Source organism: Geotrypetes seraphini, chromosome 2, assembly GCF_902459505.1.
Source record: "Geotrypetes seraphini chromosome 2, aGeoSer1.1, whole genome shotgun sequence".
Taxonomy (NCBI): domain Eukaryota; kingdom Metazoa; phylum Chordata; class Amphibia; order Gymnophiona; family Dermophiidae; genus Geotrypetes; species Geotrypetes seraphini.
The window spans coordinates 253,650,950-253,669,450 of NC_047085.1; the positions used below are offsets into that span (position 1 = coordinate 253,650,950).

Genomic DNA, 18,501 nt, shown 5'->3' on the forward strand with positions numbered 1-18,501 from the left:
ACTAGAACCTATTGTTCACCTATGTTTCCCAGATATCTACTGGCAAAATTGTCCTCAAGATCTATTTCTCCACTCCAATGAATGGCAGCCTTGTTTCCTGCTTCCTCTTATGAAGCTGGCAGAGATTTGTTAGCCTCCTCTGCCAATTCAAAATAATGCACTGTCCCACTGTGTATGATTCGAAACTTGGCTGGGTATAGTAATATGAACCTTATTTGGCATTGAATCAAAAGTGAGCACAAAGTTGAGAATCTTCATCAGGCTTGCGAGACCTGCACAGAATAATCCTGAAAGCACATAATTGCTTTGTTTTCAAATTGTAAACTCTTCCCATTTTGCAATGCTTGTAATATTTCAACGTTCTGTGCAGACTTTAGCACCTGAAAAATAACTACTTTCGGTCTACCGGATTCCCATTTTTGGCCCAACCTATAAGCCCTGTCATTCCGCGGAGGCCCCACTATCTTTCAGTTGGAGAGTGGTGGCGATCCATGTTTCCAGAAAATTATGCAGGTTTCCATCTGCCAAGGCCTCTGGGAAGCAAACTAGTCTTAGATTATTACACCTATCTTTTAGGTCTTCAAGCTTAGCCTCTAAGGAGGCCAATTGAGGTTTAACTGTCTGTTGCTCCTGTGTTAGCTGTTGTATGGAATCCTCATTTGCTCCAACATGTTGCTGGGCCACACGGCGATCTGCTGTATGCATTGCAAATCATTGGAAGGGGATCTGAGGAACTGATGTTCGTGATGCCAGAATTTATTGAGTTAATACAAAGATGCAGATTTGTATACAATTTCCAGAATCCGCATTTTTCAAGTCAATATGGATTCTGGAGATTGTATACAAATCTGCATCTTTGTATTAACTCAATAAATTCTGGCATCACCATCAGTTCCGCAGTTCCCTTCTTTTGTTTTTTGGTTGCACCATATTACAGCTGCATTGCTGTTTTGTTGGTTGCAAATCATTGGTCCATAATATCCAGTTTGTCTAGAATATAGTGCAAAAAACAGATAGGCAAGTGATCTGCAAAATCTGTAAGATCCAGTCCAAAAACAAAACCAGCAGACCAGCATAAAAATATATGAATAGTTTTATTGCAATGAACACTGACCAATTGCTGTTTCCAAGATGGCCTGGACTTCTGCAGTCACTTCTGCAACCCTTGCTGAACGAGGGGTTAAGGAAGATGTGGGAGCCAAACACTTCAAAACAGAACAACACAAAAGAGGCACAAGAGATGTCTTGAAACACTTCGCCATCTTTGTCTTCGTTGGCTTTCCCCTCGCTTGCTCATTTCTCGGCAGTTTTGCTGTCATTCAGCATGGGAATCGATCCAAGGCTGCTCTGGTACTAGAAGGTATATTCTGATGGTTTTATTGCCATTTGGGCTGGTTATAAGTGCTGCTTATTTGCTGTGCTGTGTGTATCGGAGCTGCAAAGACCAGCTGCTTCTGTTGAAAGTTGTTGAAACTTTGTCTTAATACTGCATATAATCCAAGTCATGGGCATCTGACCGATTTATACCACCAAACAAATTTTGGATATGACTTCACCCATCAAGACTTACCAAACATTACATGAATATACACAGCCTCATACTACATAATAAAAACTAATCCTCATTTCATGATGAATAACTTTTGGACCATAAGGTATCTTAAATAGAAAACTATCTTTAGATAGATTTTTCCTCAAAAAATAATTTTATATTAAAAAAACATCCACCTTGGTTGTGAGACAGGTGGTACAGAATTATTTATGGGACTTTATTTTTGTTATTGTTTTACTTTTCATGCTGCTTATTTTTTATCAGGGGTTTTAAAGGGGCTTTATGGGATTTGTTTTATATTTCACATTTCTAGGTGTCTTCTGGAAACCACTCTGTTTATAGGAAGGGTGGTATATCAAATTTATAAACAAATAAAACTAGCTATGAAAAATTAAGACAGACTCAAAGCCCCACCCATAGACACAACAGCTACACAAAAGTACTGAAACAGAGCCACAAAAACACAGGAACCACCGGGACTCACTTTGTTGTGAGAGGCTCTGCTAGCTTTCATTTCCAGGGCTTGCCAGTACTTCTTGGCCTCTTGCAGAATGTCCTCCTGCGTCATCCCTGGGGAAAGAAAATCCAGAACTATGTCATGGGCAGCCCAAACTCTAGCTCCAGCACCGCCACTGATCTCCTCACAGAATCTTGCCACGTGCTCTGTGCTGTGTCTGCCCCTGGTGCTGTGAGCAGAAACCATGGTTCATAGACAACAACGCGGAAGACAAAGGCGCGCGCCGAAGAAAATTACTGTTTTTCGGGGCTCCGATGGGGGGTTTTGTTGGGGAGCACCCCCAGTTTACTTAATACAAATTGCGCCGGTGTTGTGGGAGGTTTGGGGGGTTGTAACCCCCCACATTTTACTGTAAACTTAACTTTTTCCCTAAAAACAGGGAAAAAGTGAAGTTTTCAGTAAAATGTGGGGGGTTACAACCCCCCAAACCCCCCACAACGCCCCCTCAACGCGGCGCGATCTGTATTAAGTAAAGTGGGGGGGTTCCCCCCTATGCCCCCCTGTCGGAGCCCTAAAAACAGTAATTTTCTTCAGCGCACGCCTCCGCGCTGCGCTCAATTGTCTGCTCGCACCTCTGTCCCGGCGCGCTTTTGACCTGACACCGAAACCATACTCCTCTCCCTCCACAGGCTAGTGAAAAGAAAGTGACGAGACATACCCGAGTACTGCTGCAGTGCCCAGACTTTGAGCTCCATGAAGCTATGGGCAAAGAGGCAGCTGTCCTCCAGCAAACATCCGTAGCGCACCTCGTGTCGGCAGATGTCGAACTGGTAGTGCTTCTTGAATGGACGGATCTTGCAATACTTCACCGTGCTGGAGCGCAGGATGTGGACCAGGCACCTGTGTCACCAACAGCCACATACAGAAAGGCACCAATGTTATTTTACTGTTTCATAGTCTGTAAATCCTTTATATATACACACACATGTGCCCCAGTTCTACTATATATGGTGCTCAAAATTATAAGTGCAATAACTGGTCATTAATTAATCAATTACTGGCATTAATTGAAATTTGAGCATGCATCTTAAGTGCCAGGATCTCCATGTAAATTTTTCACAGGATGAAAAAAAGGGGGCGTGGCCATGGGTACTTACACAAGTTGTATAGAATAAGGGAGAACCATGCATAATTTAAGCATGAGAATTTATGCCAGGTTTTTACTTGGTGTAAATCTCTGTGCCCAAATCCCAGCGCCAGATGCTATTCTGTAAAACAGCAACCAATTCTGGGCACGGTTTATAGAACAGCACTTATATTTAATTTTCAGCAGCATTCAAATTTAGGCACCATTTATAAAACAGAGTCCATGATGTTCAAGCTGGTGAAACCTCAGCCCCTACCCAAACAGCAGGAGAACCACTGCAACAGTCTTGTGTAAAAAAAAACTAGCCATGGCAGAGTAGTTGAGGAATTTCTCTCTCCTGAAACAGACCCATATATTTCTTCTCATTGCAAGAGCAGCTTTCAGACAGAGGATGCTCAGCAAGGAAGGAGGAAGCCTTGGAAACGCTGGAAAGTGAGGAACTCATCAACAAACCAGTATTCTGATTGAGGTTGTCATGTACCTCTAGAACTATAGGGCCCAATATTTAAAGTGATTTAAGCGGGCAAGAGAGGTTCTTGCTTACTAAATCACACACTCAGTAGGCCAGCTCATCCATCTCCTTATCTAATTGGCTCATTTTGGTTTGGATCAGTAGCATGGAATGTTGCTACTCCTTGGGTTTTGGCCAGGTACTAGTGACCTGGATTGGCCACCGTGAGAACTGGCTACTGGGCTTGATGGACCATTGGTTTGACCCAGTAAGGCTATTCTTATGCTCTTATGGACCTCTGATCAGTAAAACTCATATAGCTTGGGTTTCACTTTTTCCACACAGGTCCCATATTTCAATGTGCATATCTTCTCTTTTCCCTGTGTATTCTTTTACTGCTTTAAGATCATTTTTAAGATTCAGCGGCCTCTAAGAAGGTGAATAGAATGCTAGGTATTATCAAGAAAGGTATTACAAACAGAACGAAGGAAGTCTTGTTTGACAAGTTCTAATCATCTGACCTTGTCCTCCAACCACCTACAGGTGCAAATAAAGCTCAAATGAATGTGCAAAAACTATATAACCTCTGCGAGTCAACAAAAACCAAAAGTAAAGCTGTTCTGAAATTTTTTAAAATAAGTTTTATAAGCAGTACCAGCGCTGGAACCCAATGGGATCTTTGAGATACGTGCCCCTGCTTTCGAATGAGAAAAATGTTGATAAAACTTTTTAAGAGTTTTTGAACAATTATTGAACTATCAACATTTTTTCAGAACAGCTTTACATTTGGGTTTTGTTGACTCGCAGAGGTTATATAGTTTTTGCACATTCATTTGAGCTTTATTTGCACCTGTAGGTGGTTGGAGGACAAGGTCAGATGATTAGAACTTGTCAAACAAGACTTCCTTCGTTCTGTTTGTAATACCTTTCTTGATAATACCTAGCATACTTGAGCTTTATTTGCACCTGTAGGTGGTTTGAGGACAAGGTGATTAGAACTTATCAAACAGATCAAGGGTCTGGAATAGCATTGGGTTATAAGAGATCATATGATCTGATCCAAGAATCTCTGATGTCCTTCTCCTCTAAAAATTAAAAAAAAAATTTATGATCGCCTTTGTTTTCCTTTTTGGTGGGCAAATTTATGTTTAACCTACAGATATGAGAAAATGTATGCCGATATGTTGGGACCAAACAGGTTTGGGGCCAATTGATGTCTTTGATTACCATGTTATAATTGTCTTTATCTTCAATGTTTGGGGATCTGCAAACATCCAGGGCGGGAAGGAGGGAGGCGGGGAGGGGGATGGATATCTCTTTGATTCGTTTTAATCTTTGATTGAATATATTGGAAGAGATAGGGGGGAGGATATATTCTTATGTATGGTTAAGTGCTTAGTTTATGATTCGTATTTATATACTGTTCTGCACTTTTTGGGGGAGATAGGGGGGAGGATATATTCTTATGTATGGTTAAGTGCTTACTTTATGATTCATATTTATATACTGTTCTGCACTTTTTGTTATCTTTGAAAATCAATAAAGAATTATAAAAAAAAATAAAATAATTTTTTTTAGTTTTATTTTTAGTTCATATCAGTGTCGATGACTGTAATACTAATATAAAAAACCTGAAACAATGTTTTGAAAGGAATTCCTTGGTACATTTACCCCCTTTCTTTCTCTATTTTTAATCATTGTAAACCACATAGAACTTCACGGTCCTGCGGTATATAAACTGTTATTATTATTTCAATTTCTATATGTGGGTAATAAATTTATTAAGACTGTTTTTTACGTGAAAGACTACATGTCAGACAGGAGAGCTAGAGCAATAAGTTGCAGCCATTGACGATGCAGATCAGAGGGCCAGTGGGACCTCAGCCGTAACAGAAAATAAAGAGCAGGTTCAAGAAGAATAACTGGACAGAGAATCACTCTCGTCATGATAATTTACGAACTGTGGGATTGCCTGAATCAATTGGAATGAAACCTGTCTTCTTTGCTGGAACACTGTCTGTCTGCAGAGTTTGCTTTATCGGACAATGTGGGACCTTTCTGTTTGGAAAGGGCTCACCACGTGAGTCACTTTCAAGATGGCAGACAGTGGCCACGTGTTATGATTGTTAAGGTGTGTAATTATGTGCACAAAGTGGGAATTCTGCAAGTGTTTGAACAAAAAAGGGACACTTAAATACAATGGAGTACAAGTTAAGATATTCCAAGATTACTCTGCCAAGTTACAGGAACGCAGACGGTCATTTACTCCCCTCTGCACCGTGTTGCATGAGGAAAAAGGTCCAGTTCATGCTGCTGTAGCCCCACAATCCTTAAAATGTATATAAATGACACTTGGCACTCCTCTGACTCTTTTGCTGCAGCTCAAGAATGTGTCAATAAAAACAAGAGAAAAAGGAAGCCGATATGGTTCTCCAACCTAGTGGCTGAGAAAATAAAGGCGAAAGAGTTGGCGTTCATGAAATATAAAAAAACCCAAGAAGAGAAGAGCAGAAAGGACTACAGGGTGAAATTGAAAGAAGCCAAGAGAGAAATACGTTTGGCGAAGGCATAGGCGGAAGAACAAATGGCTAAAAATGTAAAAAAGGGAGATAAACATTTTTTCAGATATATTAGTGAAAGGAGGAAGATAAAAAATGGAATTGCTAGGCTAAAAGATGCTGGGAACAAATATGTGGAGAGTGATGAGGAGAAAGCAAATGTGCTAAACAAATACTTCTGTTCTGTGTTCACAGAAGAAAATCCTGGAGAAGGACCGAGATTGTCTGTCAAAGTTACACGAGAAAATGGAGTAGATTCTGCGCCGTTCACGGAGGAGGGTGTTTATGAGCAACTTGAAAAACTGAAGGTGGACAAAGCGATGGGACCAGACGGGATCCATCCCAGGATACTAAGGGAGCTCAGAGAGGTTCTGGCGAGTCCTATTAAAGACTTGTTCAACAAATCTCTGGAGACGGGAGTGATTCCTGGGGATTGGAGGAGAGCGGATGTGGTCCCTATTCATAAAAGTGGTCACAAGGATGAAGCAGGAAACTACAGGCCGGTGAGCCTCACTTCAGTTGTTGGAAAAATAATGGAAGTGTTGCTGAAAGAAAGGATAGTATATTTTCTTGAATCTAATGGGTTACAGGATCCGAGGCAACATGGCTTTACAAAAGGTAAATCGTGCCAAACGAACCTGATTGAATTTTTTGATTGGGTGACCAGAGAGCTGGATAGAGGACATATGCTAGATGTAATTTACTTGGATTTCAGCAAAGCCTTTGATACAGTTCCTCATAGGAGGCTGTTGAACAAACTTGAAGGGCTGAAGTTAGGACCCAAAGTGGTGAACTGGGTCAGAAACTGACGGGGAGAGGGACCTTGGGGTGATAGTGTCCGAAGATCTAAAGGCGAAAAAACAGTGTGACAAGGCAGTGGCTGCTGCCAGAAGGATTCTGGGCTGTATAAAGAGAGGCGTAGTCAGTAGAAGGAAGAAGGTGTTGATGCCCCTGTACAGGTCATTGGTGAGGCCCCACTTGGAGTATTGTGTTCAGTTTTGGAGACCGTATCTGGCGAAAGACGTAAGAAGACTTGAGGCGGTCCAGAGGAGGGCGACGAAAATGATAGGAGGCTTGCGCCAGAAGACGTATGAGGAGAGACTGGAAGCCCTGAATATGTATACCCTAGAGGAAAGGAGAGACAGGGGAGATATGAATCAGACGTTCAAATACTTAAAGGGTATTAACGTAGAACAAAATCTTTTCCAGAGAAAGGAAAATGGTAAAACCAGAGGACATAATTTGAGGTTGAGGGGTGGTAGATTCAGGGGCAATGTTAGGAAATTCTACTTTACGGAGAGGGTGGTGGATGCCTGGAATGCGCTCCCGAGAGAGGTGGTGGAGAGTAAAACTGTGACTGAGTTCAAAGAAGCGTGGGATGAACACAGAAGATTTAGAATCAGAAAATAATATTAAAGATTGAACTAGGCCAGTTACTGGGCAGACTTGTACGGTCTGTGTCTGTGCATGGCCGTTTGGAGGAGGATGGGCAAGGGAGGGCTTCAATGGCTGGGAGGGTGTAGATGGGCTGGAGTAAGTCTTAACAGAGATTTCGGCAGTTGGAACCCAAGCACAGTACCGGGAAAAGCTTTGGATTCTCGCCCAGAAATAGCTAAGAAGAAAAAAAAAAAAAATTTAAATTGAATCAGGTTGGGCAGACTGGATGGACCATTCGGGTCTTTATCTGCCGTCATCTACTATGTTACTATGTTACTATGTGTCATTGTATTGTCTAAATCCTTTGCAGTTCAGACTTGATTATGCTAAATTCTTCAGTGGATGGTTATTTTATTTTTGTCTTTTTTTTTTTTTTTTTTAGAAGATCATTCTCTGCTGGGTCATGAACTGGCCTGGATTACTGGACTGGGAGGACTGTAGGGAAAACAACCAACTTTATACTGTATTAATATTTTGCCAGTGTTTGTTGTATTGCACATACATGATTCAGGGGTTGGTGGGGTCCATGCGTTGGGATCGCTGGAGAACGATCCAGGCAGTTGGTTGGGGGTGTGATTCCGAACACCCTCATTTGCATGAGGGCGCTTTGTGAATCAGCCCCCCCCCCGGCCATGGATCGAATCGCTCATGGATCGGATCCAATCCATGGCCTTAGTGAATCTAGCCCTTTGTTATTTTGGGACATGGCAACGGCTGTATTGAGGGGAGCAACAGTAGCTTACACAAGTTTGCATAACTGTCATCCAGGTAAAGCATGAGCTCATCAAAGCTCCCACTAAGACAAAGAAATTTTGGAAGCCACAAAAATAGCTCTTAACACACCAAAACATGAGAAAACTTCTAGACAGTTACTACTTCAGGAAGTATCATCTCTACAAGTATGGGAATAAACCAAGAAAGCTGTTGGTTCAGGTGGTTAAGACATTTTTTTTTGGGGGGGGAGTGGTTCTAAAAGCGGTATTGGCCCCAGAAGATTGGATAGGTAATATCACTACTAAAGTGGAAGAAATTGCTGCAGTATTGACAGCTGATTTTCAGGAGTTATATGATAACATAACATAAATTTTTATTTATATGTTGCAAAAGCCTTTCGGTTCTATGTGGTTTACAAAAGGACTCTAGCGTTAACCATGCCAAGATTATGGAGTATTTGGAGAATTCAACAATGCCCCAGAACTGAGGCCCTAAAGGCTTTACAGGCTAAGGCAGGGGTAGGGAACTCCGGTCCTCGAGAGCCGTATTCCAGTCAGGTTTTCAGGATTTCCCCAATGAATATGCATGAGATCTATTTGCATGCACTGCTTTCAATGCATATTCATTGGGGAAATCCTGATAACCCGACTGGAATACGGCTCTCGAGGACCGGATTTCCCTACCCCTGAGCTAAGGAGTTGCAGGCTGCAGTGAAATCTCTAAAGCCATTCATGGCGCCTGACCCTGACAGGTTCTCCAGGAAGTTCTATAAGCCGTTACAGTTGCAGGTGCTGGGACCCTTGAACTCTTATTACACCGCAGTTATAGAACAGGGCCATTTTGCCTGGGAGTAGAGGATAAAATTGACAGAGTATGGATATGGTCTTTCTCTCTGTTTAGCAAAGTTATGCTCAGTTGCCATTCCAGGCCTGTACATGTTTATTTTGGTTCCTTTTGGTTCTTGCTTAATAAAAATGATTTAAAACATAAACTGAGCTCCTAGGTTAGGCTCCCACCTTCTATCCCAGTGTCACGACAGTTCCCAGGCACTCACTTGTTGTTTTCGAAGCTGTGCTGGGCTGCGAGGTTAGCACATACTATGGTGTTCTCCTTGCTTCTTTTGCTGATTATTCTGGGCTTGCTGTCAAAACAGATCTTAAAAAAAAAAAGAAGTCAATTACACAAAGGCTAAATGCCAAGAGAGGGGGGAGGGCATCACTTTCTTAGACATTACCCCAACGAACTGTGTTTCCATACAGATATTATGTGTGAAGCTTCCCTATCCACTAACTCTACACACTGGTAACTGCAAAATACTAGAAAAAAATGATGCCAGAAGCTGGATATTCAGTCTGCCCTTCAGGTTACCCCTCCTCCCTCTTCAGAAGCTTCAGGACACAGGCTCCACCAATACATTTGGGGGGGGAGCAGTTATTTTTGTTCTTACCCCTTTTTTATTGCTGTAATACGTTTAGTATTTTGATAAGTGTTTAATCAAATTTACAATAAACTTGGAATCTGTTCCTTCCAGGCATGCCATCCAAGGGAAGATTAGATTCTTATCTCAATCTTCTTTCCAGTATAAAGGAACATGAATCTTGACCAGTGGGTTATTCACCTTTACCCGCAAGTTTTGCAGAAGGAATCATCCACAGCTTTTCAATTCCTCTTCGTGTCAGTGGGCAGTGCCTCATCTACTTAGTTCGTACCAAAGCAGGAGAAATAACAAAGAGGGCATGGGGAATTCCCCGACTAAATCGTCTTTTATGCTCGTCAACAAAGACAATGAATTAAACTCCATGAAACGTAATGCAAAGATGGAACCAAACAAGCCACTTACCTAAATGCAGGCATCATTAACATTTGTACAGCAGTTATAGGCTATCAAATCAGATATTGTACTTGCTTGACAGCCAAATAAAACTCATCTTTTATGCTCTCTTGGCTGCTCCAAGGCAAGCATTTGGAGACAAACAAAACGTGTCATACAGTAAGCAGGCTAAACTGACATCTGACAGGGTGGGCATAAAGACTCTTGTTCTAATTTTTTCACATGACTGTATGTAGTATTTTAAACTGCGTTTCTTGCGGGGAAGTATTTTTAATTTAAGTGTAGAGGTTCTGAAATTGGCATCAAATGCCATTGGTTGTCATAGGTAATGCCAGTCATCTTATCGTTCCCTTGCCAGACGTTGCATATATTTATCTCTTTGCATCTCTTTCCCTAGTTTGTATCAGAAGGACAAGTGATTTAGTGTTTTGAGCATGATTCAAAGAATTTTGTGAGTGGTCCCACATCCATAAACCCACCATATAGCATCTGTAATTTTCCTCTGGTCATTTCTAAACAGACTGCTGTACCCTTCAACATGCAGTCATCTGCACTGCTAGCAGGAATCCCACAGGGTAGCATTTAGCATCGTCAATGAGCCAAACTGTCCATAGTGTTGAATTCATGTGCCTTCCCTTCTCTTCCCTCATACCTCACACAGAAACATGAAGATGCCTTGGTGGTCTTGCAGTAGCTTGCTGACTGTCAGGCTGCTGCCCTTTATGCTTGCCAGTGGGTTGAAGAGGAGGTCACGGTTCAGTGTCCCCTTTCGTTCCTCCGTCCATACGTCGATCTCCTCCTGATAGTACCCAAAGGTACAATTGTCACCGTACTTGCAGTCCTGGTTTTTCACTATGTCTAGAAAACCACAAACACAGACTGCGGATTAGCGCTAGTAATACAAATCCTGGGAAGTATCCCCTTTTCCCCCCTCAGCAAGGAGCAGTGACCTGGAGTGTAGCACACAGAGTACAAGTACTGTTCCAAGTGACACAGAGCCCCAGCCATTCAATGCGGCCATCCACTCGAGCTAAATACAGGGGGGTCAGCAGGGACAACACAGAATCAAACTGGTGTTTTTCACCATCTAGATTTTTCTTTAATTTTTACTCCCTCCCAAATTGTATTTTCTTAGTTTTAACTGTTAAAGGAAATGCTACAGGAGAGACGTTTCCAGTAGGGCAGCCCGAATCACCGATTTGAATCGATTCAAATCGATTCATTTTCCACAAAAATCGAACTCACCAATTCTGTAACCAACCATCCCCCTAGTGAGACCTGACATACCTCTGGGCCTCCTAAGCCACACCAGCAGTGGTAGTGGATGTCAAGCAGAGGCAGTGCTCTGAACAGCCTGCTCGTGGCCTGCTCCGCGGCAGAGGGAAGCCCTGGCGGAGCAGGCCACAAACAACCTGTTCACAGCCAGCCAGCCAGCTGCTGCTGCTGCTTTAGGAAGACTAATGGTATGTCAGATCGCATGGGGGGCTGTGAGTCGAGAAGTGCTGCACAGGGGGATGGATGAGATGGAAAGATGCTGAACAGGGGAATGGGAGGAAGGGAAAGCTGCTGCACAGAAGGGAAGAGAGGCAGAACTGTTGGATATAATAATAATAATAATAACTTTATTCTTCTATACCGCCACAATCTTGCGACTTCTAGGTGGTTTACAATCAAGATAGCGGGACATTCAGCGAAATACAATATGCAGATAATCAGAGGAAATATAGAGAGCAGAGACTTTAAGAAAGCAAGAATATAGAAATACAATTTTCTGAGCAAGAGTATAAGATGTACATTTTGGTAGGTAATGTCCGATAGGACCTGTTTGGAATAAATAACAATGAAAAATTATGATAAGATGAAGATAACAGTTTATATGTATCACAGTACCGTGAAATTCAGGTGGGCTAAGGAGAAGAGGAAGGGAGAGATGCAACAGAGGCAGAAAAGGTGAGGGGGAGAAATTCTGCATATGGTAGAGGGGAGGGAGACATGCATGGAGAAGAGAGAGGGAGAAATGTTGGACATAGGGTAGAGGGCAGGGAGAGTTGGTGCATGGGGAGAAAGAAAGAAATGTTGCACATGATAATGGAGGGGAGAGATGCTGCATGGAGGAGAATAGAGAGGTTTGACCCACGGCACAAGGCAGGGAGAAAGAGAAAGAAAGAAGAGAGATGGTAGACAGTGGAAAAGAAACAGAAACGTTGGATATGGCAATGGAAGGGAAGATACAGAGATTAAAAGATGGATGGTGAGCACGGAGTTAACAGAAGACAAACAGAAACCAGAGCCTGGGACCAACATGATTTGAATAATTACCAGACAACAAAAGGTAGAAAAAAATAATTTTATTTTCTGTTTACAATATATCAGATTTGAAATGTGTATCCTGCCAGAGCATGAGTTAGGACTTAACAGAGAGAGGAAATGTCTTTTTTGTTTATACCACAGCGCCAGTGTGGAGTTGGAGAGAGCAAAGGGGGGGGGGGTGGATGGGTGATAAGACTACAAAATAAATTCACCAGGACGTTTGAAAAAAAAAAAACAAACAAACCAAAAACCAAAACACTTGATTGGGCAGAAAAATCAAATCAAAAAATCGATTCAATAGGATGAATTGAAATTTTCCCCCCTAAAGCACTAATATTCAGATCACAGAAAAAGTACCAGAATACTGGTGCATCTAAGCCCACTATTAAAACAAAGCTAATACACGAATGCACAACTTAGTGCTCCATTCATCTCAACCGCAGCATACTACATCATTGAGGACAAAGACATAATAACTGGCACAGAGACGGTATTCTCAGTACATTATCTGTATATTAAAAGCAGTGACGTAGACAGGACTTAATGGGGTGAGACAAACCCTACAAAAAGCAAATACGTTCTAGACTTATGCAGAAAAACTGTCATAGCAATAGAAATGAAAACAAATGCAAGATATCATAAGAACATAAGAACTGCCATCTCTGATTCAGACCTTTGGTGCATCAAGTCCGGCAATCCGCACATGTGGAGGCCCAGCCACATGTATACCTGGCGTAATTTTAGTCACCCATATCCCTCTATGCCTCTCATAATAATAATAATAATAATAATAACTTTATTCTTATATACCGCCATACCCAGCGAGTTCTAGGCGGTTTACATCAGTTAGTAAAAGACCTGCATTGACAAGCAGATTTACAACATGTCACAAGCAGATTTACAATGATTTACAACAATTTACAACAGTCTGCAAAGAAGGGTGGATTTACAACGATTTATCAGAAATTGCAGCTTTGATCGAACTAGACAAAGGATGAAGAGAGTAGGAAAAAAGGGAAGGTCTAGTGAAGGGGGAGAGGAGCAGGGGTGGGAGAGGTGTTATGTGGGGTGAGGGGATAATTAAGGGTCGTGTTTACTGAATAGGTAAGTTTTGAGTAGTTTTCTGAAGGCAAGGTAAGTGGGGGCCTCGAGTATCATTTGGGCTAGCCATGGGTTCAGCTTGGCTGCTTGGAAGGCAAAAGTTTTATCGAGGAATCTTTTGAGATGACAGTGTTTTAGCGAAGGGAAGGCGAACAGTTGAATTCTACGCGATTTCTTGTTGTTGCAATAAAGGTTAAAGTGGGTGTTGATGTAGCTTGGAGATGTGCATCTAGTTTGTTTTTAAATCCTAGAACAGTGGATTCCGCAATAACCTCCTCTGGGAGAGCATTCCAGGTGTCCACCACTCATTGCGTGAAGCAGAACTTCCTGATATTTGTCCTGGACTTGTCCCCCCCTTAGCTTCAGTCCATGTCCTCTTGTCCGTGTCACATTGGACATTGTAAATAATTTTTTTCCTGCTCTATTTTGTCGATTCATTTCAGTATTTTGAAAGTCTCGATCATATCCCCTCACAGTCTCCTTTTCTCAAGGGAGAACAATCCCAGTCTCTTAAGTCGTTCCTCGTATTCCAAGTTCTCCATACCTTTTATTAGCTTCGTTGCTCGTCTCTGCACCATCTCCAGCAGTTTTATTTCCTTCTTTAGGTTGGGAGACCAATGTTGGACACAGTATTCCAAGTGTGGTCTGACCATTGCCCTATAAAGCGCCATTATAACTTTCTCCGATCTACTCGTGATTCCTTTCTTTGTCATGCCTAACATTCCATTTGCTTTCTTTGCCGCTGCCGCACATTGTGCCGACGATTTCAGGGTCCTATCTATCAGTACACCCAGGTCCTTTTCTTGTTCGCTCTTACCCAGAGTTGCACCTGACATTCTATACTCGTGTTCCTTGTTCGGAGATGCTAATTTTCCAAAGCTGACATAATATAATAATTAATTTCAGAAAAAAACAACCACTTTTTCTACCTTTGCTCTCCAAACTTTGCTTTTGCTCTACAATCAACTCCTTAGTCCGTCCCTTCTACCTTGCTTCACCGTATGCCTGGAACAAACTGCCTGACTCAATACGTCAGGCTCCGTCTCTGGCAGTATTCGAATCCAGACTCAAAGCCCACTTCTTTGAAGCTGCTTTCAATTCGAAACTCCAACCTACCTGGTAAGCACCAATATGTGTCTCATCATTCCCTCTGTAGTTCTCCAACCTGAGCACAGTATATTGAACATAGTAACATAGTAGATGACGGCAGATAAAGACCCGAATGGTCCATCCAGTCTGCCCAACCTGATTCAATTTAAATTTTTTTTTTTTTTTCTTCTTAGCTATTTCTGGGCGAGAATCCAAAGCTTTACCCGGTACTGTGCTTGGGTTCCAACTGCCGAAATCTCTGTTAAGACTTACTCCAGCCCATCTACACCCTCCCAGCCATTGAAGCCCTCCCCTGCCCATCCTCCTCCAAACGGCCATACATAGCACCTTATTGTCCAGTTTGTCTGTCTTGGCAATAGGTCATTTTGTGCATCACATAATGGCACAATGTCTGTTCTCTTAGAAGAGGGGTGTCCCAACATGTGGCCCGATGGCCGCATGCAGCCCCAGTCGAGGGCGATGCCATGTTTTCCTCTGCTGTCCCCGAGTGTTTACCGTCTTTCCGGCTCCCTCCTCTGTCTTGCTGCAGCGTTTGCGCATTTGTGGGGCCCCAGAAACATTTTTTTGGGCCAATGCAACCCAGGGAAGCCAAAAGGTTGGACATCCCTGTCTTAGAACATCTGCTAGACCCCTCTGGGAATTTGATCTCGTATGCAGACTTTTCCTGACGGGTGACCCCCAAGGGGTGGGGGACTGTTTTGCTTTCTGTCAGCTCAAACATTACTACCAGTCCCTTGATAGAGGAGCGCTGAAGTTTCCCTTAAAAACCAATCTCCGAGAATTCTACGATTCTATCTTCTTAAGTAAGATATCAATTTCAGGGACCCATAAGGCATTGGGCCTGCTCCTTTTCAACATATTCATAGGGGACCTAACTCAGGGGCTTCAAGGTAAGATAACGTTATTTGCTGACGATGCCAAACTATGCAATATAGTGAGAGACGGCAATTCACCTGATAGTATGACACAGGACCTACATTTGTTGGAGCTTTGGTCCTCGAACTGGCAGCTGGGCTTCAATGCTAAAAAATGCAAGATCATGCACCTCGGCAGCAGAAATCCGTGCAGAACTTACACCTTGAATGGTGAGACCTTAGCTAGAACTTCAACAGAACGAGACTTGGGAGTGATCATCAGTGCAGACATGAAAACTGCTGATCATGTGGAGAAGGCTTCATCTAAGGCAAGACAGTTGTTAGGTTGCATCCGCAGGAGTTTCATCAGCCAGAAGCCTGAAGTCATAATGCCCTTATACAGAACCATGGTGATACCTCATTTGGAATACTGTGTGCAATTCTGGAAGCCACACTATCGAAAAGATGTGCTGAGAGTAGAGTCGGTGCAACGGATGGCCACCAGGATGGTCTCGGGGCTCAAGGATCTATCGTACGAGGAAAGGCTGAAAAATTTGCGGCTGTACTCACTCGAGGAACGTAGGGAGAGAGGAGACATGATCGAGACGTTTAAGTATATTACCGGCCGTATCGAGATGGAAGAAGAGATTCTCTTTCTCAAAGGACCCTCAGCCACAAGAGGGCATCCGCTCAAACTCAGGGGCAGGAAATTTCATGGCGACACCAGGAAATATTTCTTCACCGAGAGAGTGGTTGATCCTTGGAACGAGCTCCCGGTGCAGGTGATCGAGGCAAACAGCGTGCAAGAATTTAAGAGCAAATGGGATGCCCATGTGGGATCCCTTAGAGCACAGTTCTTCAACCGCCGGTCCGCAAACAAAATCTTGCCGGTCCGCGAAGGATTCGGTCCCCGCCGCAACGAAAGGCCGGTGTCAGCTGACTTGCAACTTCCTGTTGCAGTCGCTGTGCCGGGACTCCTGCCTTCGCCGGGACTCCTGCCTTCCACCGCGTTTGCCTCCTGCCTTGTCTTCGCACCTCCAGACCAGCAGCGGCAGCTCTGTATGCTTTTAACTTCGGCACATAGCTGCCCCTAATCAATAGTTTAGCGCGGTTTCATAAGGCAGCCTCGGGGCCTTTGCTAGGCCGGCCCACATCGCATCATCGAAGCGGGCCGGCTATCAAAGGCCCCGAGGCTGCCTCATGAAACCGCGCTAAACTATTGATTAGGGGCAGCTCTGTGCCGAAGTTAAAAGCATACAGAGCTGCCGCTGCTGGTCTGAACTCTTGGGCCGCTGAAGGAGGGCAAAGAGCAGCTGTCCTGGAGGTTTCCCTTCCTCTCGCCTTTGCAGGTCCCTTTTTTCCACCTTTTTTTTTTTCCTTCAAACGGCAACGGGCCCCAGCATCGACATCAATCAAGTAAGTTCCACTGTCAATCAAGCGGTTCTGCTCGGCCAAAGCTTCCCCTGTGACATGAGCCACCCTCAGGGGAAAGAAAGTGACCCACAAAGGTGAGGGGAAGGGGGGCAGATGATGGAAGTTGGGGGGGAGAGAGAGAGAGAGATGGGGGGAGGGAAGGATAGAGATGCCAGACCATGAGGGGAACAGAAGGAAGATGATGGATGCTAGACCAAATTGGGGGGTGGGGGGGCAGGAGGAGAGATGGCAGGGAAAGACAGACAGTGAATGGAAGGGGCAGATGCTGGACTGAAGAGACAGAGAAGGTTATCATGCTGCTGTACCGGGCCATGGTACGCCCTCACCTGGAGTACTGCGTCCAGCACTGGTACTTGAAGAAGGACACGGTACTACTCGAAAGGATCCAGAGAAGAGCGACTAAAATGGTTAAGGGGCTGGAGGAGTTGCCGTACAGCGAAAGATTAGAGAAACTGGGCCTCTTCTCCCTTGAGCAGAGGAGATTGAGAGGGGACATGATAGAAACATTCAAGGTACTGAAGGGAATAGACTTAGTAGCTAAGGCAGGGAGAACGAGAGGGCACTCTCTAAAGTTGAAAGGGGATAGATTCCATACAAACGTAAGGAAGTTCTGTGGTAGAAAGCTGGAACGCTCTTCCAGAGGCTGTTATAGGGGAAAACACCCTCCAAGGATTCAAGTCAAAGTTAGACAAGTTCCTGCTGAACAAGAACGTGCGCTGGTAGGGCTAGTCTCCGTTAGGGTGCTGGTCTTAGACCAGAGGGCTGCGGCTGCCGCGTGAGCGGACTGCTTGTCATGATGGACCTCTGGTCTGACCCAGCAGTGGCAATTCTTATGTTCTTAGGGCAGACACTGGCTGGAAGAGAGTGAAAAGGCAATGAAAGCAGAAATCAGAGACGACAAAAGGTAGAAAAAAATAATTTTATTTCTATCTTGTGATTCAAATATATCAGATTTGAAATATGTATCTTGCTAGACATAATTGGGGAGTGCAAAGCCCAGGCAGTGCTTCTTTAGCTTCCAGCTGGCTTAGGGCTCTCTCTGACCAGGGGGCAGTTGCCCTAGTTCCACTCCCCTAACACCATTCCTGTCATGTGTGACTGTGGTATTCTGTTACTTGATATTTGTGTAGCATTCTGTAATAATTTGGCTTATTCAGTTTTCTTGATAGTAGAGGGGATATATGTGAAGGGGAGGGGAGACAGGGGTTTTGTTGATTTTGCCCTGTATTATTTGTATTTATAAAATGACAATTGTATAGAATATTGTTTCTTTTTATACTTTAATAAAATATGTTCAATATAAAATTATAACTATTTGAGGCTTGTGCGGATGGGATCAGGTGGTTTGTGGGACCGAGCTTGCGGGGACGGGGCGGCGATGGTTTTTTTAAAAAAATTTCAGTCTTAGTAGTTTGCCGGTCCACGAAATAATTATTTTATTTCCGCCGGTCCATAGGTGTAAAAAGGTTGAAGAACACTGCCTTAGAGGGTTAAGCCAAGGGAACCTGTCACCAGGAGTGGGATCCCTAGGATAGTAGACTTGGG

The 18,501-nt window shown here is 43.5% G+C and overlaps 1 protein-coding gene across 6 annotated transcripts in view; it reads right to left on the bottom strand.

The window, feature by feature from the left end:
* ZC3H7B (zinc finger CCCH-type containing 7B) overlaps positions 1-18,501 on the bottom strand; it is a 204,980-nt gene that overhangs the window by 55,812 nt on the left and 130,667 nt on the right. For all 6 annotated transcript variants that reach the window (XM_033929400.1, XM_033929398.1, XM_033929404.1 and 3 more), the window contains 4 exons: positions 10,800-11,005; positions 9,371-9,471; positions 2,728-2,909; positions 2,037-2,122 (listed from right to left, as the gene is read on the bottom strand). In XM_033929400.1, the coding sequence (XP_033785291.1) occupies positions 2,037-2,122; positions 2,728-2,909; positions 9,371-9,471; positions 10,800-11,005 (575 nt within the window). The remainder of the gene's footprint in view (positions 1-2,036; positions 2,123-2,727; positions 2,910-9,370; positions 9,472-10,799; positions 11,006-18,501) is intronic.